At 44.1% G+C, this 17,712-nt stretch overlaps 2 protein-coding genes across 4 annotated transcripts in view; one reads left to right on the top strand and one right to left on the bottom strand.

Annotated features, from left to right (window-relative positions):
• The window catches only part of Mlh1 (mutL homolog 1), a 42,450-nt gene extending 36,900 nt beyond the window's left edge, over window positions 1-5,550 (bottom strand). For 2 of the 3 annotated variants that reach the window (XM_041677140.1, XM_041677143.1), the window contains exons 1-3: window positions 5,390-5,550; window positions 3,219-3,309; window positions 2,306-2,404 (exon numbers count right to left, since the gene is read on the bottom strand). In XM_041677140.1, the coding sequence (XP_041533074.1) occupies window positions 2,306-2,404; window positions 3,219-3,309; window positions 5,390-5,505 (306 nt within the window). In that variant the 5' untranslated portion in view covers window positions 5,506-5,550. The remainder of the gene's footprint in view (window positions 1-2,305; window positions 2,405-3,218; window positions 3,310-5,389) is intronic. The other variant, XM_041677141.1, reaches the window with a different exon arrangement.
• Window positions 5,551-5,821: 271 nt separating this feature from the next.
• Epm2aip1 (EPM2A interacting protein 1) lies at window positions 5,822-12,543 on the top strand. Its single transcript, XM_041677101.1, has one exon. It carries the CDS (start codon window positions 5,943-5,945, stop codon window positions 7,761-7,763), a length of 1,821 nt encoding a protein of 606 aa, XP_041533035.1. The 5' UTR covers window positions 5,822-5,942; the 3' UTR covers window positions 7,764-12,543.
• The last annotated feature ends 5,169 nt before the right edge of the window (window positions 12,544-17,712 follow it).

Raw genomic sequence — 17,712 nt, 5'->3', positions numbered from 1 at the left:
GACATGTTTTAAGAAAAAGAGATAAAGTCAGGCAATGGTGGCACACACCTTTAATCCCAGCATTCGGGAAGCAGACAGACAGATCTCTGTGAGTTCAAGGCCAGCCTGGTCTCTAAGAGCTAGTTCCAGGACAGGCTCCAAAGCTACAAAGAAACTCTGCCTCAAAAAACCAAAACGAAAACAAAAAAGAAAAAGAAAAAGTGATAAAATCTAATTCGTAGGATAATAACTAAAAAAAGGGGAAGCATATATTAAAACTCTGAAACGAATCACACAACACTTCCTGTGTTAACAGCAACTGTATCTCATGGTAATACACAGGGCCTGTGCTGGAGTATCCCATTACTGTAACAATACATGAGATGACCAATTTATAGACAAAAGGCTCATGTTTTTAGAGGACTCATTTGATGGTGAGTAGGTCCTGATGCTTTGGTCCTGTGCTGAAGAAATTCATCATGGTATGGAGTTCATGGAAACCAAAGCTACTCACAACAGACATCCACAGAGGTCAAAGAGAAAAAGAACAGGAAGGGGTTTCACCAGCCCCTACACTTAGCTTCAATAATATCTCCAAAATAATAAACTGGGGACCAAGCTTTCAGTGCATGGGTCTCTAGGGGCCACTTCAGTTCCAAATGGTATCAAACGTATTAAATAAATTTTTAGTGATGTATCTTTCAAGAAATTAAAAAATGGGCCTTCACAAAGAAAAAACAGGATCTCTCAAAACTGCTTTATAGAAACAATTATACTTTTAAAAATGGGAATTCAAAATTGCTACAATTGGTTTGTACAACATCATCCACACTCCTGAGGGAGTTTCAATTCATTAAAAGGAACATGGCTCTCCTTGGGTAGCTGAGGCAGGAAGATCACCTGAACCCAGGAGTTTGAGATCAGCAAAGGAGCCTGACCCCATCTCAAAAACAAATGAACAAAAAAGCTTCAGGCTCGGAGATTACTTGGTCACCCCAGATTTCCCCAGGTATTAATCTATAAGGTCCCGTCCCTGCGTCCGTCCATGTGTCCCTCCCCCACCGCCCGTTTTGTAGTCAGGCTGGTTTCAAACTCTCAATTGTCCTGTCTCCCAAGTAGCAGTATTATAAGCATGTACCAGCTTGGTTTATACAATTTTCAACACTTACAAACTTGAGCTGAGTGTGGTAGTGCAGCTTATAATCCCAATATTTTGGACACAAAGGCATGAATATCAGGAGCTTAAGACCAGCCTCAGCTACATAAAAAGTTCAAGACCAACCAGGGCTATAGAAGACATAGTTCAAAGCATAAAGCAGACTTAAAATATAAATAACTTTGAAACCCATGTAAGTAAGGCAAGACCTGTTCATAGGAGACAATCTCTTACGTACTTTCAGGAAGGAAGTTGGCCAATATGCTCAAATATTTCTGCCTTGAAAAAGAAAAAAAAATCACCATTTTCTCAAATTAGGATCTAGATAAGAGTCAATGAAGTGTGAGTGTGAGGGTAGTGGGGAGACAGAAGCAGGAGGCCCTGGTGAGTTCCAGGACAGTCAGGTCTGCCTCTTCTGAGATAGTGGGACCCTTTCTGAAAGAGAGAGACAGAGAGGAAGGGGGAGAGGAGAGAGATCAAATGAGGAGGCTCCTCAGGCCCTACAAATGTCTTTTAGTTTTCCTGTGCAGACTGCCAGTTGAGTCTATTGTGTGCAATTTTCTAACCCTGTATAGTTTACGTTACCATTCACACACGGCCCTATATTTTCCATATACTGATATGCAGATGAAAATGTTGATCAGATTCACATTTGATTTTCTGATAAAATTTCATAGATGATATTAGGGACTTCTATAAAGAGACACATGATGTTCAGTGCCTCTGTAGATAAAATAGTATATCAAGTATTTTTGAAAAAAGTTCTGAGCCGGGCGGTGGTGGCGCACGCCTTTAATCCCAGCACTCGGGAGGCAGAGGCAGGCGGATCTCTGTGAGTTCTAGGCAAGCCTGGTCTACAGAGTGAGTTCAGGCCAGCCAGGACTACGTAGAAACACCCTGTCTCAAACAACCCAACAACACGGAATGAAGAGCTAGTTCCAGGACAGGAACCAAAAGCTACGGAGAAACCCTATCTCAAAAAATCCAAAAAAAAAAAAAAAAAAAAAAAGAAAGAAAAAAAAAGAAAAAAGTTCTGTCCTGGAAAGCTAAATCTGTTAAAATTTTTTGTATTTAACAATAAGAAATATTAAATTTCATTTGCTTCTGTTGAGAAATGATAATGTTATCACGGGAGGGCATTTCTATACATTTCTTCAAGCCTTAGCTTACCTCACCCCGAAAGCCATAGGTAGAAATGCTGGCTAAATCTTCAAAAGTCTTCAGTTTACTTGTGGTGAACCTCTCGCACACAATATCCAGATCTTCCTTCTACAGGATTAAGAGGGGGAAAGGAGTAAATAATTATCTCTCTCACTTTCCCAAGTCTTTCTGGAGTCTCATTTTATTGCTCTAATCTGAGAAGTAGTTCTCAGAAGAGGTTTACATTAGTACTAACTTCCTTATGGCACCCGAACTACCAATGGATCTTCTTCTCTAGGCTGTTCCTTCTCAGTGTCCTGTAGTTCCCACCTCCTAACACTGGGGTTCCACCCTTACACGGCTTCTCTACCTATGCTCACTCATGTCTGTCTCCTAGAGACAGGGTGTCACTGTATAGCCAAGGATACTTCTCTGACAGCGACCTCTCAAGTGCTGAAATTCTATGCATATATCATATCCAAATTCCGTTTTCTTTTGAAGTTAAAAAAACAAAACAAATCTTTATTTTCAGTATACAGGAAACTCTTAAAATTGTAGTAAAAATAAAAATACATGCAACAAAATTTTCATTTTAGCTGGGTGTGGTGGCACACACTTGAAATTCTAGCACTTTGAAGGTAGAAGTAGGAGGGATAAGAATTTATGGTCACCCATTGCCATATAGTGTAATCAAGGTTGGTCTAAGTCACAAGAGACCAGGCCTCAAAAGCCATAAACAAGGGCTGGGGAGATACTTCAGTGAGGTAAGAGCGCCCATACCAGGTGGCTCACAGCCACTTCTAACTCCAGCTCCAAGGAGTCCAGTAACCTCTTCCGGCCTTTATAGACACTAGTACTCACTCAGCAGGCTAGGGAGAGGTCGTGCATTTTCCTAGAGGTTTGACATGAAGCACACAAACCTAGTTCCCCAGGCTTTCCTTACCCTGATTCCAGTGCCATTGTCCTGGATCTGAATTAGCTTCAGGCCTCCTTCCTTAACAATCACTTGAATATTTGTAGATTTTGCATCTAAACTGGCAATCAGAAAAAAAAAAGTCAGTTGCAACTACTTTGATACACATACTATAATAACAAACTCCAAACAGAGTATTTGACATGTTATCTCTCTGTCTGACAGCTCGATGTGGGTGCTGTATGAACGTATACTACAAAAGCCATTAAGTGCAGAGCCAACACTTCTGTTCCTGCAGGACAGTCCTTTTAGTACAGTTGTTTCTTACTCTTTCCAACTAATTTTACTGTATTAATATTTAAAAATGTTTTTCTCTACACTTACATTTTCAAGAAAACACACTCATGATGAAGCAAAGAAAAACTGCCATGCACAAATTGAAGAGGCCTAAAGGGTGCAGGCACAGCAGTGCACACCTTTACTTCCACCACTGAGGGCGGGGGGTAGGGGGGCGGCAGGAGCAGATGGGGCTCTGTGAGTTCAAGGCCAGCCTGGTCTACAAGGCGAGTTTCAGGACAGCCAGGGCTGCTACACAGAGATACCCTGTCTCAAAAAAACAAAAACAAGCCAACAAAAAAAGAGGGCTTAAGGGTTGAGGGTCTAGAGAGATAGTTCAGCAGTTATGGGCACTGGCTGCTTTTCCAGAGGACCAGAGTTCAGCTCCCAGCCCCCACATGGTGGCTCAGGACCATCTGAAACAGGAGTTGCAGAGGACCCGATGCCCTCTTTAGGCCTCTATGGGCACTGCATGCACATGGTGCACCTGACATGGTACGGAGACATGTACCAGCAAAACACCATTCACAGAAAACATGTGAGGGGGTCCAGGCACCTGCCACTAATCAGGTGACGACCTGAGTTCAACCTAGGACCCACAAGGTGGAAGCAGAGAATCAGCTCCTCGAAGTTCTCTTCTGACCTCCACAAGTGTGTGGTACATACACTCTCCATCACACAGACAAAGCAGTAAACCAAATTAATTAAGCTAAAAGGGGAAAATAATCGTAAAAAGGAAGAAGTTACTATCCAGCACAGAAAACAAATTTGGCCTGGGACTGCATGGAAAGGGGAAGTTATCAATTTCTCTCATGAAAAATTCTGCATTGAAAAAAAAGTTACTTAAATGATAAACTTTTCTTGGCGCCCCTGTACCAAAAACCTTAACTATTTAAAAAGTCCTTAACTAGAATCCATGCAAAATCTCTGCTTGAATATAAGCTATGCTATTTTTAAGCTTAGCTTTGGTTTACAGTATTCAGGCAGAGTACACTAACTGGCCGCAGGGAGCCTGGGGACGCTGGAGTTGGTACAGCAATAGACCACTGTATGAGAATGAGCTATCAGGATAACTTGGGCCGGTTACCTTTTACCTCTTTTCCTTTCTCCCTCTTGCAGTACCATTGCTCTGAATGGTTTGTTTTCAGTGAACTTCTACAAGACTGCTAGTCCTCACTGGAGAAACCTTTTCTCTTTATTGTAACAAAGTATGGGCTTCACGGACATCAACTGATATTAACACAAAGGCTTTATGTATACTCCATGGGGTCCTTTTTGAACCTATTTGATGGTGTGTCTATTTTGAAGTAGACCGTTCTGTCCACATTTTTAACCTCTCCTCTCCACAAGGTGATGGACTGGTCTAAGTTTCAGAAGCAACAAATGCTTCTTCCTAGAACACTAACTGGGGTCATTGATTTGACAATAGGAGTCAGAAAAAAGTCCCGTGTCCACTGGCCTGACCTAAAAGGCCAATAATTTAGAACAAAACTCAAAATGAACTGTGCCCTGGATGCGAAGGGGTTGAACGAATGATAAACACGGCGTGCTCTGAGGACTGTTTCTCTCTCCACCCTAGACATTCACACATCTTCAGTAGCGCATCTTTTGCGAACGTGATGTGAAGCTAAGCAGCTTCCTTCGGGAAGGTACCATTAAATCCGTATCACGCCGCTTCCTCTACTTGCGACCCCAACGGGTCTCGCGGAAGCCGTGAGGACCCCGCTGGTAGGAAGCCGGCCAGGCGCGCTCAGGGTCCCCGTGCCCAGAGCAGCCCGAGGTGGCCGACCGCAGCAGGTGGGTCGGCCCCGTCCCGTCCCGTCCCGTGACGCCTTCGGGGGAACTCGGCTCCGCTCCCTCCGTACCAGTTTTCAAGCATCTCTTTGATAGCATTAGCCGGCCGCTGGATAACTTCCCCCGCCGCTATGCGGTTCACTACCGTCTCGTCCAGACGCCGAATAACTCCCGCCACAAACGCCATGTCGGCGCCACAGCTCGCCGCCAGCCAATCACTCCGGCTCCTCACCTTCACGTTCTTCCTGCAGCTTCGGCCGACGCCGTCCTGACGGCCTTCCTAACGACAAGTGATGATTGGGCAGCACGAATGCCAGTCAAGTTGCTTTCTACACGTCAGTTCCTGGATCCCTGTTCCCGCCCTCAACCGCGGCCGCCCACTGGGCTAGAGGGCCACGCGCTTGCGCGGCAAAGTTCACGGTCCGCTCCTCCTATTGGTTCGTTCCCGAGAGCTAAGGGAATACGAAATCTCCAGCCAATAGGAACGGAGGTGCCCTGGCTGAGGCTGGTGCGCCCCTGCTCGGGTGATCTGGCGCAGACCCCAGGGGGTGCTTGGCGCTCGGCGGGCTCCTCCCCGTTTGCTGCGGCCTCGGAGCTCGGCGTAATCGTGTGGCCTCCCGCAGAATGTGGATGACGCCCAAGAGGATCAGAATGGAAGTCGACGAAGCTCTCGTGTTCCGGCCCGAGTGGACCCAGCGTTACTTGGTGGTGGAGCCTGCGGAGGGCGACGGAGCCCTGTGCCTGGTGTGTCGCCGCCTGGTCGCCTCGACCCGGGAACGCGACGTGAGGCGCCACTACGAGGCCGAACACGAATTCTACGAACGGTTCGTAGGGGACGAGGAGCGCGCGGCCCTGGTGGAGCGGCTGCGTCAGGGCGACAGGTCCCTGGCGGCCGTGCTCACTCCGGAGGAGAGAGCGACGCGGGCAGGCCTCGGCCTCTGTCGCTTCTTGGCCTTGAAGGGTCGCGGCTGGGGTGAGGGAGACTTCGTACACCAGTGCATGGAGGTGTTGCTGAGGGAGGTGCTGCCCGATCACGTCGGCGTCCTGGAAGGCATTGATTTATCGCCGGAGATCACGCGGCAGAGGATTCTGAGCATTGACAGCAATCTCCGCAGCCAGCTCTTTAACCGAGCCAGGGACTTCAAGGCCTATTCCCTCGCTTTGGATGACCAGGCTTTTGTGGCCTATGAGAACTACCTCCTGGTCTTCATCCGTGGCGTTGGCCGCGACCTGGAGGTTCAGGAAGATCTTCTGACGATTGTCAACCTGACTCATCACTTCAGTGTCGGGGCCCTCATGTCGGCAATTCTGGAGGCCCTGCAGACAGCAGGACTCAGCTTACAGCGAATGGTTGGACTGACCACGACCCACACTCTAAGGATGATCGGCGAGAACTCGGGACTGGTCTCCTACATGAGAGAAAAGGCCGTGAGCCCCAACTGTTGGAACGTTATCCACTATTCGGGATTTCTGCACTTGGAACTGCTGAGTTCTTACGATGTTGATATTAATCAGATCATAAATACCATATCTGAGTGGGTAGTTATGATTAAGACCCGAGGTGTTAGACGACCAGAGTTCCAGCCTTTACTAACAGAGTCTGAATCCGAGCACGGCGAAAGGGTTAATGGACGGTGTTTGAACAACTGGCTGAGAAGAGGCAAGACGTTAAAACTAATATTTTCACTAAGAAAAGAAATAGAGGCTTTCTTGGTTTCGGTGGGGGCCACAACAGTCCACTTCTCAGACAAGCAATGGCTCTGTGATTTTGGCTTCTTGGTAGATATTATGGATTATCTTCGAGAGATCAGTGAAGAACTGCAGATCAGTAAGGTCTTCGCCGCCGCCGCCTTTGAACGAATCTGTACCTTTGAGGGTAAGCTGAGTTCACTTCAGAGACATATGGAGGAAGTCAATCTAACAGACTTTCCTGCCTTCAGCATAATCGTTGATGAACTTAGACAGCAGTTTAAGGAAGATCAGAAAATATTTGATCCTGACAGGTATCAGATGGTGATCTCCCGCCTACAGAAAGATTTTGAGAGACATTTTAAGGACCTCAGGTTCATTAAAAAGGACTTAGAACTCTTTGCAAACCCGTTTAGCTTTAAGCCTGAATATGCGCCTATTTCAGTACGAGTGGAGCTGACGAAACTGCAGGCGAACACTGACCTGTGGAATGAATACAGAGTCAAAGACTTGGGACAGTTTTATGCTGGGTTGTCTGGTGAAGCTTACCCCATTATCAAAGGGGTTGCCTATAAGGTGGCATCCTTGTTTGACAGTAACCAAATCTGTGATAAGGCTTTTTCATATTTAACTCGACACCAACACACACTGAGCCAGCCCCTGACCGACGAGCATCTCCAAGCACTGTTTCGAGTTGCCACAACCGAAATGGATCCTCGTTGGGATGATCTTGTGAGAGAAAGAAATGATTCATAAGCCTTTGCAGTACAGCAATTCAACTTGGAAAGGAAAAATTAGTTTGATTTTTCTTTCACGTTTACTAATTTGGATTGTTGGAAAGCACTGAGCTTATTACAAGATGTCCAAATTGATAAACATTGAATTCTTTCTGACACGTTGCCTTTTAAAACCCCATTACATTTGGCAACATGGGACTGAAACATAAGAATACACCTTCCAGAAACTTAGTTTGATGGAAGTGTCATTGCCTTTTACGTTTCTGTTATAACTGCTTTTCAACACGTTTAGTATTGATATTGTAAGTTGAACTAGAAGTCTGGTTTTAAGATGTTCTGGAGATATTTGCCAAAAGTTTCAGCTCTTATTTTGACACGGTGTAAAAAGTGTGATCCTGGTTTGAAATGGCCAACTCCTTCAAAGTGTATTTGTGTCAGTTTACAGAAACTCCTAACAAATTAAGTTTCTGAAAAGGAGTATACACAGTGGAGGTGTTTGTCTAGCCAACAGATGTTAAGGGTGTTTTTGGAAGCATATTTCTGAGCCTGAAGTAAGTAGCTGGCAGTTCCGCCCCCACCCCCACATACCCCGTTCATGGTGACATTAAAGATGGAGGAAGTCGTCAAAATTTGCCTGGGGCAGCAAGAATCATCTTAAAATTTTGATTTATTAGGCCTCTACTACCAGGAATTAAGAATAAACGATTATTGGAGGTTTGCTCCTTATTATTTCACAACTAGGGACAATTTTTTCAGCCTGTCTCTGAAAGAAACATGGTAAGTATGAAATCTTAACCCTTGCCAGTCAGTAATTCTCTTTTCTACTCTAGACAGAATTTTGGCCCTATCGAAACAGTGGGAGAGGGCTTTTCCACTTCAGGATCAGGAGTTATGAGAGGTTCTAACTTCTTTGTCTCTTCTGCATGGGTATTAATGTTTTATAGAGAAACTATACTTAAGGGAGACATTTATTTTGAAATGACAAATTTCAGATTATGTTAGCTGCTGAAAATGGATTTACTCCACAGCTGTCTTACACATTATGTAGTTAAGACAGTACACAATTAATATGTAAATCTCAAGAAGCAGCCTTATCCACAGACCGTAACAATTCCTATTCTTAGAGACGTTGGTTTTGTGCTGTAACGTTATCAGACGTGTTAACTGTGACGACGTCAACCTTACGGTAAAGCTCAGCATTGTGAGCCTGATGTAAAAGCAGCAGCGATTTGTAACCCATCCTCAAGTACAGTTTAAGAGCTGCCGTGCTACTCCCTGTCCTGAGTATTGCAGCACGTTATCCTGTTGCACAGTGCAGGAACCTGATTGCAACCACGAATTTAGAAGCAACTGATGCCTAAGCCACACAAGCCTAAGAGCCAAAGTCAGATCAGTGGTTCTCAGCCAGAGGTGGAACCCTTCCTTCCCGAGAGTGCTGGAAAGTGTTGGGGGCACCTTTGTGATTGATTATCTGTTTACTGGAAGGTTCTGCTGGCCTTTAAGCTTAAAGATCTCTCCTGTGGTTTTCAGGACAGCCTGATGCCACGAAGAGGCAGCCCTCCCAAAGTGCCAGCACCCTCCCCACCAAGTACACATTATCTTATTTCAGGAGACAGGGAGAGTCTCCAGTAGAAGCTGATGGCGTACGTATAGGGAAGCCTGATTCCAGCGGTACAGAGAGGAGAAGCCAGTGTCAGGCTGGCCTCTTGCTTAGCCAAGAATAAGCTTAAGTACCTGAAACCGAAGGACTCTGCTGGTAGTTTCCCGTAGCTTTGTATGCTACCTTTTACAGCAAATACTTCAAGAACTTTTATTCTTTGGGAGAATGATCGGAAGTCCTGAAAGCTGCTTCTACTTTCTATTCCTAGTCCTCTCAATATTAATATCGTGTGCATTCTGTCAAGTTCTTGTGGTTTGCTTTAAGGTGATAATAAAATTAGTTTGCATTATGTAGCCACTGTGTGAGTTTGGGAGATACATATATATATATATAAGCTAAGAATTTTTTTTTTTTTTAAATTGACCCTCAGCAATAGAGAGTTTGCTGTAACTAGTCTTGGGTTTTTTGTTTGTTTATTTAAGGCAGTGGTTCTCAACCTTCCTAATGCTGCGACCCTTTAATATAGTTTATATTTGTGGTGACCCCAACCATAAGATTATTTCATTGCTACTTCATAGATGTAATTTTGCTACTCTTATGAATCATAATGTAAATATCTGCTTATGTGACCCAAAGGGGTCATGACCCACAGGTTGAGAACCACTTGATTAAGGTGTTTTGCCGTTTTCTGTATTAAGTAATTATAGTTGCATGTCAGTCTTTTTTTCTTTCCTTTTTCCCTTTTAGATATCTAGTTGTTACTGGTCCTGTGGTATCAGTGAATATAGTTAAAATAAGTGCCATTTATAGGACAAACAACTGTGTCCTTAGCTGTTCCCATTTCTTTCCTTCCCACTGGCTCAAATATTTGCTTGCCCAGTCTCCCATATTGCCAGTCAGATCACCCAAGTTCAGTATCTCTGTCAGTGTTTTTCCTTCCTTGAAACCATCCTAGGTTTGCAGAGACACCAGCCCTCAGGTGCTCTCAGTCCGTACAGGCACCTCTTCGTTAAGTGTATGTGTGAGTATGTCTATCTCTTGCTTTGTTTGCTTCTTTTTAGGCTGCCTAATCTCCCTTGCCTTGTTTTCCTACTTTGCCTCCTTAGTTGCTCTCATCTCTTCCTATGACTTTTACCAGCTGTATTGCAGATATTTCCAAATTCTTATCCCCTGAAGATTTCCGCCTAAGTCCTAGTTACTAGATCACTGACGCTCTGCTCTCTCCCGGCCTCCCCACACATCTTAGCTCTTTCTCCCAAACCTGCTTTTCCTCTCATTTTCCCTTCAGCAGGTGTTAACAGTTGTCAGTCAGTTGCCCTCACCCAAGCCCACTCACACCGCTCCATGGCTTTCCCCATTGCGGTCAGAAGAGAGAGGTAGACACTTATTAAGCTTGCAGCTCTTGTTTTATGTGTCTAAGAGGCTGCGGTGGCGCCCTCTAGGCCAGGTGCCCAGCTACACTTGCTAAACACCCTTGTCCTTCCTACTTAGCATTTCTTACTGCGAATTGGTCAGTGCTCGACTGGAACTGGGAAGTCTGACCCATTGTTTGATCTCTAGTGAATAGTTCAGAGCTGGCATTTGAACAGATGTTTGGGCAAATAAATACTCGTATGGGTTTTCATGACCTTTGAACCCTTCACAGTCTTCATTTGGTCTTCATAGACATCCTGCCTGTTCACTGGCTAGTTCTTCGCCATCTATTGCAGATTAAGAAATGAAGCTCGCCTTATTTGTGACTAGGGACCTCACTGTTGTGTTTCTTGAATTTAGTGCAGTGCTTAGCATGTGGTTCAAATATTACGTGACTGTGGCTAAGAGTTTACCCTAGGAAATTAATAGTACTGTCAGGATGCAAACCTAGGTGTACTCACAGATTTGCTCTGTATCTAGTGTGAAGTACATCCATAATATAGTCTGTATATATTTTTAATTTCCAAAGGAACCTACACATAGAGGAAAGGGTTGGATAACTGTTTAGATTGAACTGAGTGCAGTAATCTAAAACTTATCTTCAGTATTGAAGAAATGCCACCTAAGAGTTAATATCCGTTTTTCCTTTTGTAGGCGTCAACCCTAGGAGAAAATGGCATGCTATTTAGTAGTTACTTTGCTTTACAGATGATTTCTGGCTCTTCTGGAATTTCAAAGTAAGTAAACTTGTCTATGAGAAGGTTGTCTGAGCCATCCTGGCTACTAGATCCTCAGCTCATTAATTTTCTTATGTGTGGAATGCCCACATCATCTCCCCAAGGAGAAAACCCCCAGCTGAGGTCCAGGAAACATGTACTTTTTGATTTGCTGTATCTCCTTGCTTTCTTGTTTCATGCACCTGTGAAGTTTAAAATCAGTCTTATGTTGGAAAGCCAGACCCTGAGTCTCTTTCATTAAGCCATTTTGCCCAATTTAAGAGATGAGCTAGCATCATTCTCTTAACTAGTCACATTAATTAATTAATTCACTCTGAGGTCTTGGTAGTAGGTATGATAATTATCCAGAGATTTGATCCTTGTTGCAAAACTAGGTTTTCATCAATCTTTGGGTTCAAGAGTTTCTCATTTTTAGTTTGTATTTGAAAAATTGTCTCTTTCTACACTGTAAGTACTTTATAATTTCTGTCTTGAAACTGACCAAATGCTGAGTTCATGTCCTACACATTTTGTCATATGCAGGCAACAGCCACCACAAGGTAATTTTTTCTTCTTTAAATAAAGGGTAGCTGTCCCGTCTCCCAATTCATCTGAAGGGGGCACTTTTGCCTCTCCTTAGTATAAATTGCCCTTGTGTAATTATTTTTCTATCTTCCGGTAGCAATCTTCCCGAAGGCCTCCCAGCTAATCGCTAAGCAGCGTGTTTAGTATTTTAGTTCTGCATCAGGATTGGCAAGGTTGCCATGAGGTGACTAACTACAAAAGTTAATGCTGCTTGTCTGCAGCAGGTTGTCGAGGGCTTCATGTAGGGGAGGGACTAAAGCCTGCAGGCCCAGTCTGTCCGGGCTCATCCCCTAAGGCAGTGTTCTGAGGCGCAGCTGTGTCTGCCCTGAACCCTCATGGCTGCATCTCTCTGCAGTTGTAGATCTGAGTGCTGACACAGTGTGTGTGCTGCACAGTCTAAAGTACATTATGGGAAAGTTTGCTAATTTCTGCTTAAAATGCCTCTGTCTTGTGGCCCAGGACAAAGCAGACTCATTAGGAGCTGACTGCTCACTTTGGGGAATGAGAAGAGAAAGTTTGACAGATAGCAGAGGCTCCAAATCCCACAGCCACACCAGAGCTCAAGGAGAAGTACAATCCCTCCACATAGCTGGGAAGAAAATGAACTATTTGGAAGATAACACTAGTGATTTTTGTGGTTCTAGGCCCCTAGTTACATCATTCTAAATATGTCTGTTTTTTCATTGAGATCAAAGTTTACAAATACTCAGTGTCCATCTCAGTGGATTTTCTATTCATCTGTGAATGCACCATTCAGATCCAAGTAGGAAATAGTTGTCACTCCTGTCGGTGCCCTTTGCCTTTCACAGAGAGTTGCTGGGCTGACCTTTATTGCCTGTCAATCAGTTTTGCCTGTTTGAAATCTATATCAATGTAATTATATACACTCTATCTTCTGTTCTCTGTGTCTGCTAGAGTAATCTATGGTGTGGGTTGTAACAGCTCATTTTTCATTTCTGTGTTCATGTCCATTTGCTGTACCAGTTTCTCCATTCAGTGTTGATGAATATTTGGATTGTTTCCAGTTTGTGGTCATTATTAATAAAATTGCTATTAAAAGCCTTGTGTCTGTCTTTTAGTGAGCATGTGTTACTCTTTCTGGTTGGTGTGTTCTTGGCAGATAACCTTGCTTCTGTTATTTACTTTATACAGGTTATTTCCCACGAAGCAGAGTGACCCTTACTTTAAAGTCTGTCAGATAATGCCACCTTTCTACTCAGACTCGGAACACAGAATCAAAGCTGACGTCTGGCCGTTTCTACATGGTCTTTACCCACACATAACTTCTTGATGTCTCTTCTAGCATTTTAACATTTTGTCTTTTATTCCTCTGTCTCTCTCTGTGTCTCCTCACTCTGTACTAAGTGCTGTGCTTATCAGTTGGGGAGTAAGGCAAATGTTTTATATTTTGAGTAGCTTGGTTTTGGTTTCAGGCTGGGGACTGACTCCAGGGCCTCAAGGACGTAAAGCATCTGCTCTGCCTCTCACTGCATTCTGCTGTAACACTGGTTTATGATGCATTAAGTATCCCACTGAGCACTAATGCTCAACTTTTTTTTTTTTTTTTTGATTTTCGAAACAGGGTTTCTCTGTAGCTTTTGGTTCCTGTCCTGGAACTAGCTCTTCTAGACCAGGCTGGCCTCGAACTCACAGAGAGCCGCCTGCCTCTGCCTCCCAAGTGCTGGGATTAAAGGCGTGCACCACCACCGCCCGGCACTAATGCTCAACTTTTAAAAGGTCTTTACATATTAAAACACAGAGCCATCTTGATTTCAGAAATGTGTAAGTTCTTGAATTGCAGTTCTCCAGTTTATGATTAGAGTTTGTCAATGTGATGATGTTCCTGTTTCTGTTACTAGTTCATGTCCCCGGGGCTTAGGTGGGTCCTGGGCACTGTGGTAGAGGAGTTAGGAAGGCAGTGGAATGAGGAAGTATTTGTATTAAACCTAAAATTGCACAGCCGCAAGGGACCTGTAGCAAGATTAATAAAAACCCAGAGACAAATACTGGTTCAATCTGAAGGTCAGGAAAGCAAAACAGCCAGCCACTGGCTCTTAGTAATACTTGAGTCTGAAGTGGCGATCCTGCCTCCAGGAACCTCAGAATGAGAGTGTCTGAGAGCCGTCCCCTCAGTTTTATATTCCTCTCTGAGGCAGGGATTAAGGGAGTGCACCACTACTGCCTGGTTTCTATGGCAACCAGTGTGGCTACTGGAATCAAAGGTGTGTGTCACCACTGCCTGATCTGTAAGGCTGACCAGTGGTGCTGTTTTGTTCTTTTTATTAAAATACAAATGAAATATCACTACAGGGACCTCTAAGTGTGCCATTGTTGGTGTGTCACTAGTGGTTATAAAGTTAGAGATTAGATACTGAGACTGAAAAGGCCCAGCAGGTAAGAGCTCCTACCGCTCCTTCAGAGGACTATAGTTTGGTTTCTGGTTCACAGCACCCAGGTCAGGTAACTCCAGCTCCAGGAGATCTGATGCTCGACTCCAGCTCCAGGAGATCTGATGCTCTCCTCTGTCCTCCCTGGTCATCCTTGGACACATAACGTGTAAATTTTAAAAAAGGATTTTTAAGCTACACATCTTTTTATAACTTTACAACTGAAGTGTTAGAAACTTGACATGGTTAAAGAATTCAATTTTGACAGACACCAGGCCATGAAATCAAAAAAGAAAGAAACGTTCTTAAAAGTTTACACTTGGTGTCAACTAATAAGAAGAAAATCAGGACTCTGTTGAAAGGCAAAGTCATAGTTGGTTCAAACTTGGGTCGAATTACCATCGAGTGGCAGCTTAAAAAACATTGGTTGTAGCTCTGGAAACTTGAAAGTTGAAAATGTTCTCCAGATGCACTGGCAACAGTTTCTGCTGGTTGATGAGCTGCCTTGTGCTATCGGGTAGAGGAGAGCCTTGTCTTGTCTGTGCCAACCACGTTCTCACAGCTATACCCCCACTCCTGCTGTGCTGTCACGTAGAGGGCCAGGGTTTCAGCGGAAGAAGTTAGTGGGGTGGGGGCTTGTAAGGTGTTTGCCATGAAAGTGTAGATACTTAAATTTAAAAAGCCAGGCGGTGGTAGCACACACTTTTAATCCAGCACTCGAGACAGAGGCAGGCGGATCTCTCGAGTTTGAGGCCAGTATGGTCTTCAGAGTGAGTTCCAGGACAGCCTGGGCCACACAGAAACCCTGTCTTGAAAACCCAAAATAATATAATAAATATGATAAATATGAAAAATACTCTTTGTGTGATAAAAAATGGTGAGGGTTCTCTTGGGACCCACACACTCTGGTGCTCTGTTGTCCCTTCCTCTGAGCATGGCCTGGAAGGCTGGTTATCAGTCATCTGGCCTTACCTCACAGAGTACGGCCCAAACACTGTTCTTGGCAGTGTCAGTAGATCTTCAGCCCTCTCTTGGAGGCATACATACCCTTCCCTGCTTGTTACCAAGAGTTAATTGTTACAGTTTGAGGGTGAGCATTGGGGGAGCCATCTCTTGGGCACCTTTGGAAATGCACTTTTTTTTCTTTTCTTTCTTTTTTTTAATGAATCAAGGGACTGGAGGGATGATTTAGGGATTAAGAGTTTGCTTCCCACACCTATGTTGGGCAGCTCACAACCTGTAACTACAGCTCCAGGGGATCCAGTGTCCTATCTGGCCTGCGACAGTACACAAGCACACAAGATTAAAACAGGGGTTGGAGAGATGGCTCAGTGGTTAAGAGCACTGACTGCTCTTCTGGAGGACCTGGGTTCGATTCCCAGCACCCACATGACAGCTCACAACTGTCTGTAACTCCAGTTCCAGGGGCTCTGACAACCTCACACCAATGCACATAAAATGAATCTAAATAAATTATTTTTTTAAAAAGATTAAAACATAATATTTTCAGAAGTGAATCAAGTTTATACCAGTTAGAATAGATGCTATTTTTAAAAGATGAGGGCTGTAAGATTGAGGACCCAATTCAGATCCCCAGTGTACATGTCGAGCTGGACACAAGGGTTGGTATTTGTGACATTATGAACACAGATGTATTCACTTCTCATGAGCGTGTTTATCATAGACAGGGACAAGGCTGACCAATGTGACATCTTAGCCAGTGTCATGGGGAATGCCATGAGATAAGTTTCCTATGACTTGACAGCATCACACAGGAGCGAAAGCTAGATTGGAAAGCTTGCCTGGTAAACAGTAGGCCTTGCTGTTACCTTTGGTATCAGATCTGGTTTCCCTGGCAACCGGGTCCACTTAATGAGTGGCTCCAGGCAGCAGACACGAACTTATCCATGGCAACAGCACAAAGGAAGTCCTCAGCAAAGAGGACACATTTTGTTCTGTGAACACAAATCTCTGGATTATTTAAAAAATAATAATAATAAATCAGAGTGCTGAAAGAGCTATTAAGAGGCCTGGGGCCCTTATTCCTGCCTCTGTGTGTTCTAATAATAACCACTTATAGTATCTTCTTACATTAGCTTTTGAGGGGGGGGCTTCACATGTATATCTGTATATTGTGAATTATATTTTAAATTAAAAAAATAGGTTTGTCTTTTTAACATTTACTAGGGTTATTTACCGTGCATGGGTCTGCACATGTAGGGGTCAGAGGACAACTTGGGGAAGTCGTTTCTCTCCTTCCGTCATGTGGGTGCCAGGGATTAAACTCAAGTTGTTAGGCTCGACAGCTAGCACCTTTAGCCGCTAAGCCATCCTGCCAGCCTGCTGCGTTTAGTTTATCAGCTCTGTCCAGTTGCCTGTTCTGACCATTCAGTATCTCAGTATCCACTTCTTCCTCCTTTTTACAGACTTGTTTTCCTAGCCGTGCCATTGAGTTTTCTTCCTATTAGTTACTTTCACAGATTTAGATTTTATTCTGGAATATATATATCTATTTTTATTCTATCCGTTTTCATCAGTGTGTCTTGGGTTTCCTCATATCCTTTGCCTCCTTGATCTCTCCCCCGACACCTGCTTTTTAGTTTCTGTGAACTCTGGATTTAAAATTTTTGTTTATTTATTTTCATGGATATGGGTATTTTGCCTGCATGTAATTCTGGGCACCATGTGTTTCTGGTATTCACAGAAGCCAAAAGAGGGCATCATATCCCCTGGAACTGTAGCTACAGATGGTTGTGAGCCATCGTGTTGGTGCTGGGAATCAAACCCGGGTCCTTGGGAAGAGCAGCCAGTGCTCTTTAATGCTAAGCCATCTCTCCAGCCCTTTCTTTTTGTTTTCTATTTTTTTTGAGACAAGCTCTCACGATACAACTTTGGCTGGCCTAAAACTTGATATGTAGACCAGGCTAGCCTTGAACACACAACATTCCACCTTGCCTGCCTCCTGAGGACTGGGATTAAAGGTGTGCACCACCACACCTACCTGGCCTTCTATATTTGTAATGTCATGGGTCTGGACTGCTCATTGAACAATGTAGAAAACTGAAAAGGTTAGCTTGTGAGATGGGTCGATGGGTAAGGGTGCTTGCTGCCAAGGCTGAAGACCTGAGTTCAATCCCTGGTACCCACATAGTGGAAGAAGAGAACGGACTTTGACGAATTGTTCTCCGACTTCCCCATGACACATACCTGCCCTCCCCACACACAAAATAAGCAAGTGTAAAAAGTTATCTAAAAAGCCCACGACTA

This window comes from Microtus oregoni, unplaced genomic scaffold (genome assembly GCF_018167655.1).
Source record: "Microtus oregoni isolate MIOR12 unplaced genomic scaffold, Mior012 000028F_ref0000031, whole genome shotgun sequence".
Taxonomy (NCBI): Eukaryota; Metazoa; Chordata; class Mammalia; order Rodentia; family Cricetidae; genus Microtus; species Microtus oregoni.
This window is presented reverse-complemented; position numbering and strand designations above follow the sequence as displayed.

Coding starts and splice junctions, on each gene's coding strand:
- Epm2aip1 (XM_041677101.1), top strand. CDS start 5,943: ATGTGGATGACGCCCAAGAGGATCAGAATGGAAGTCGACGAAGCTCTC.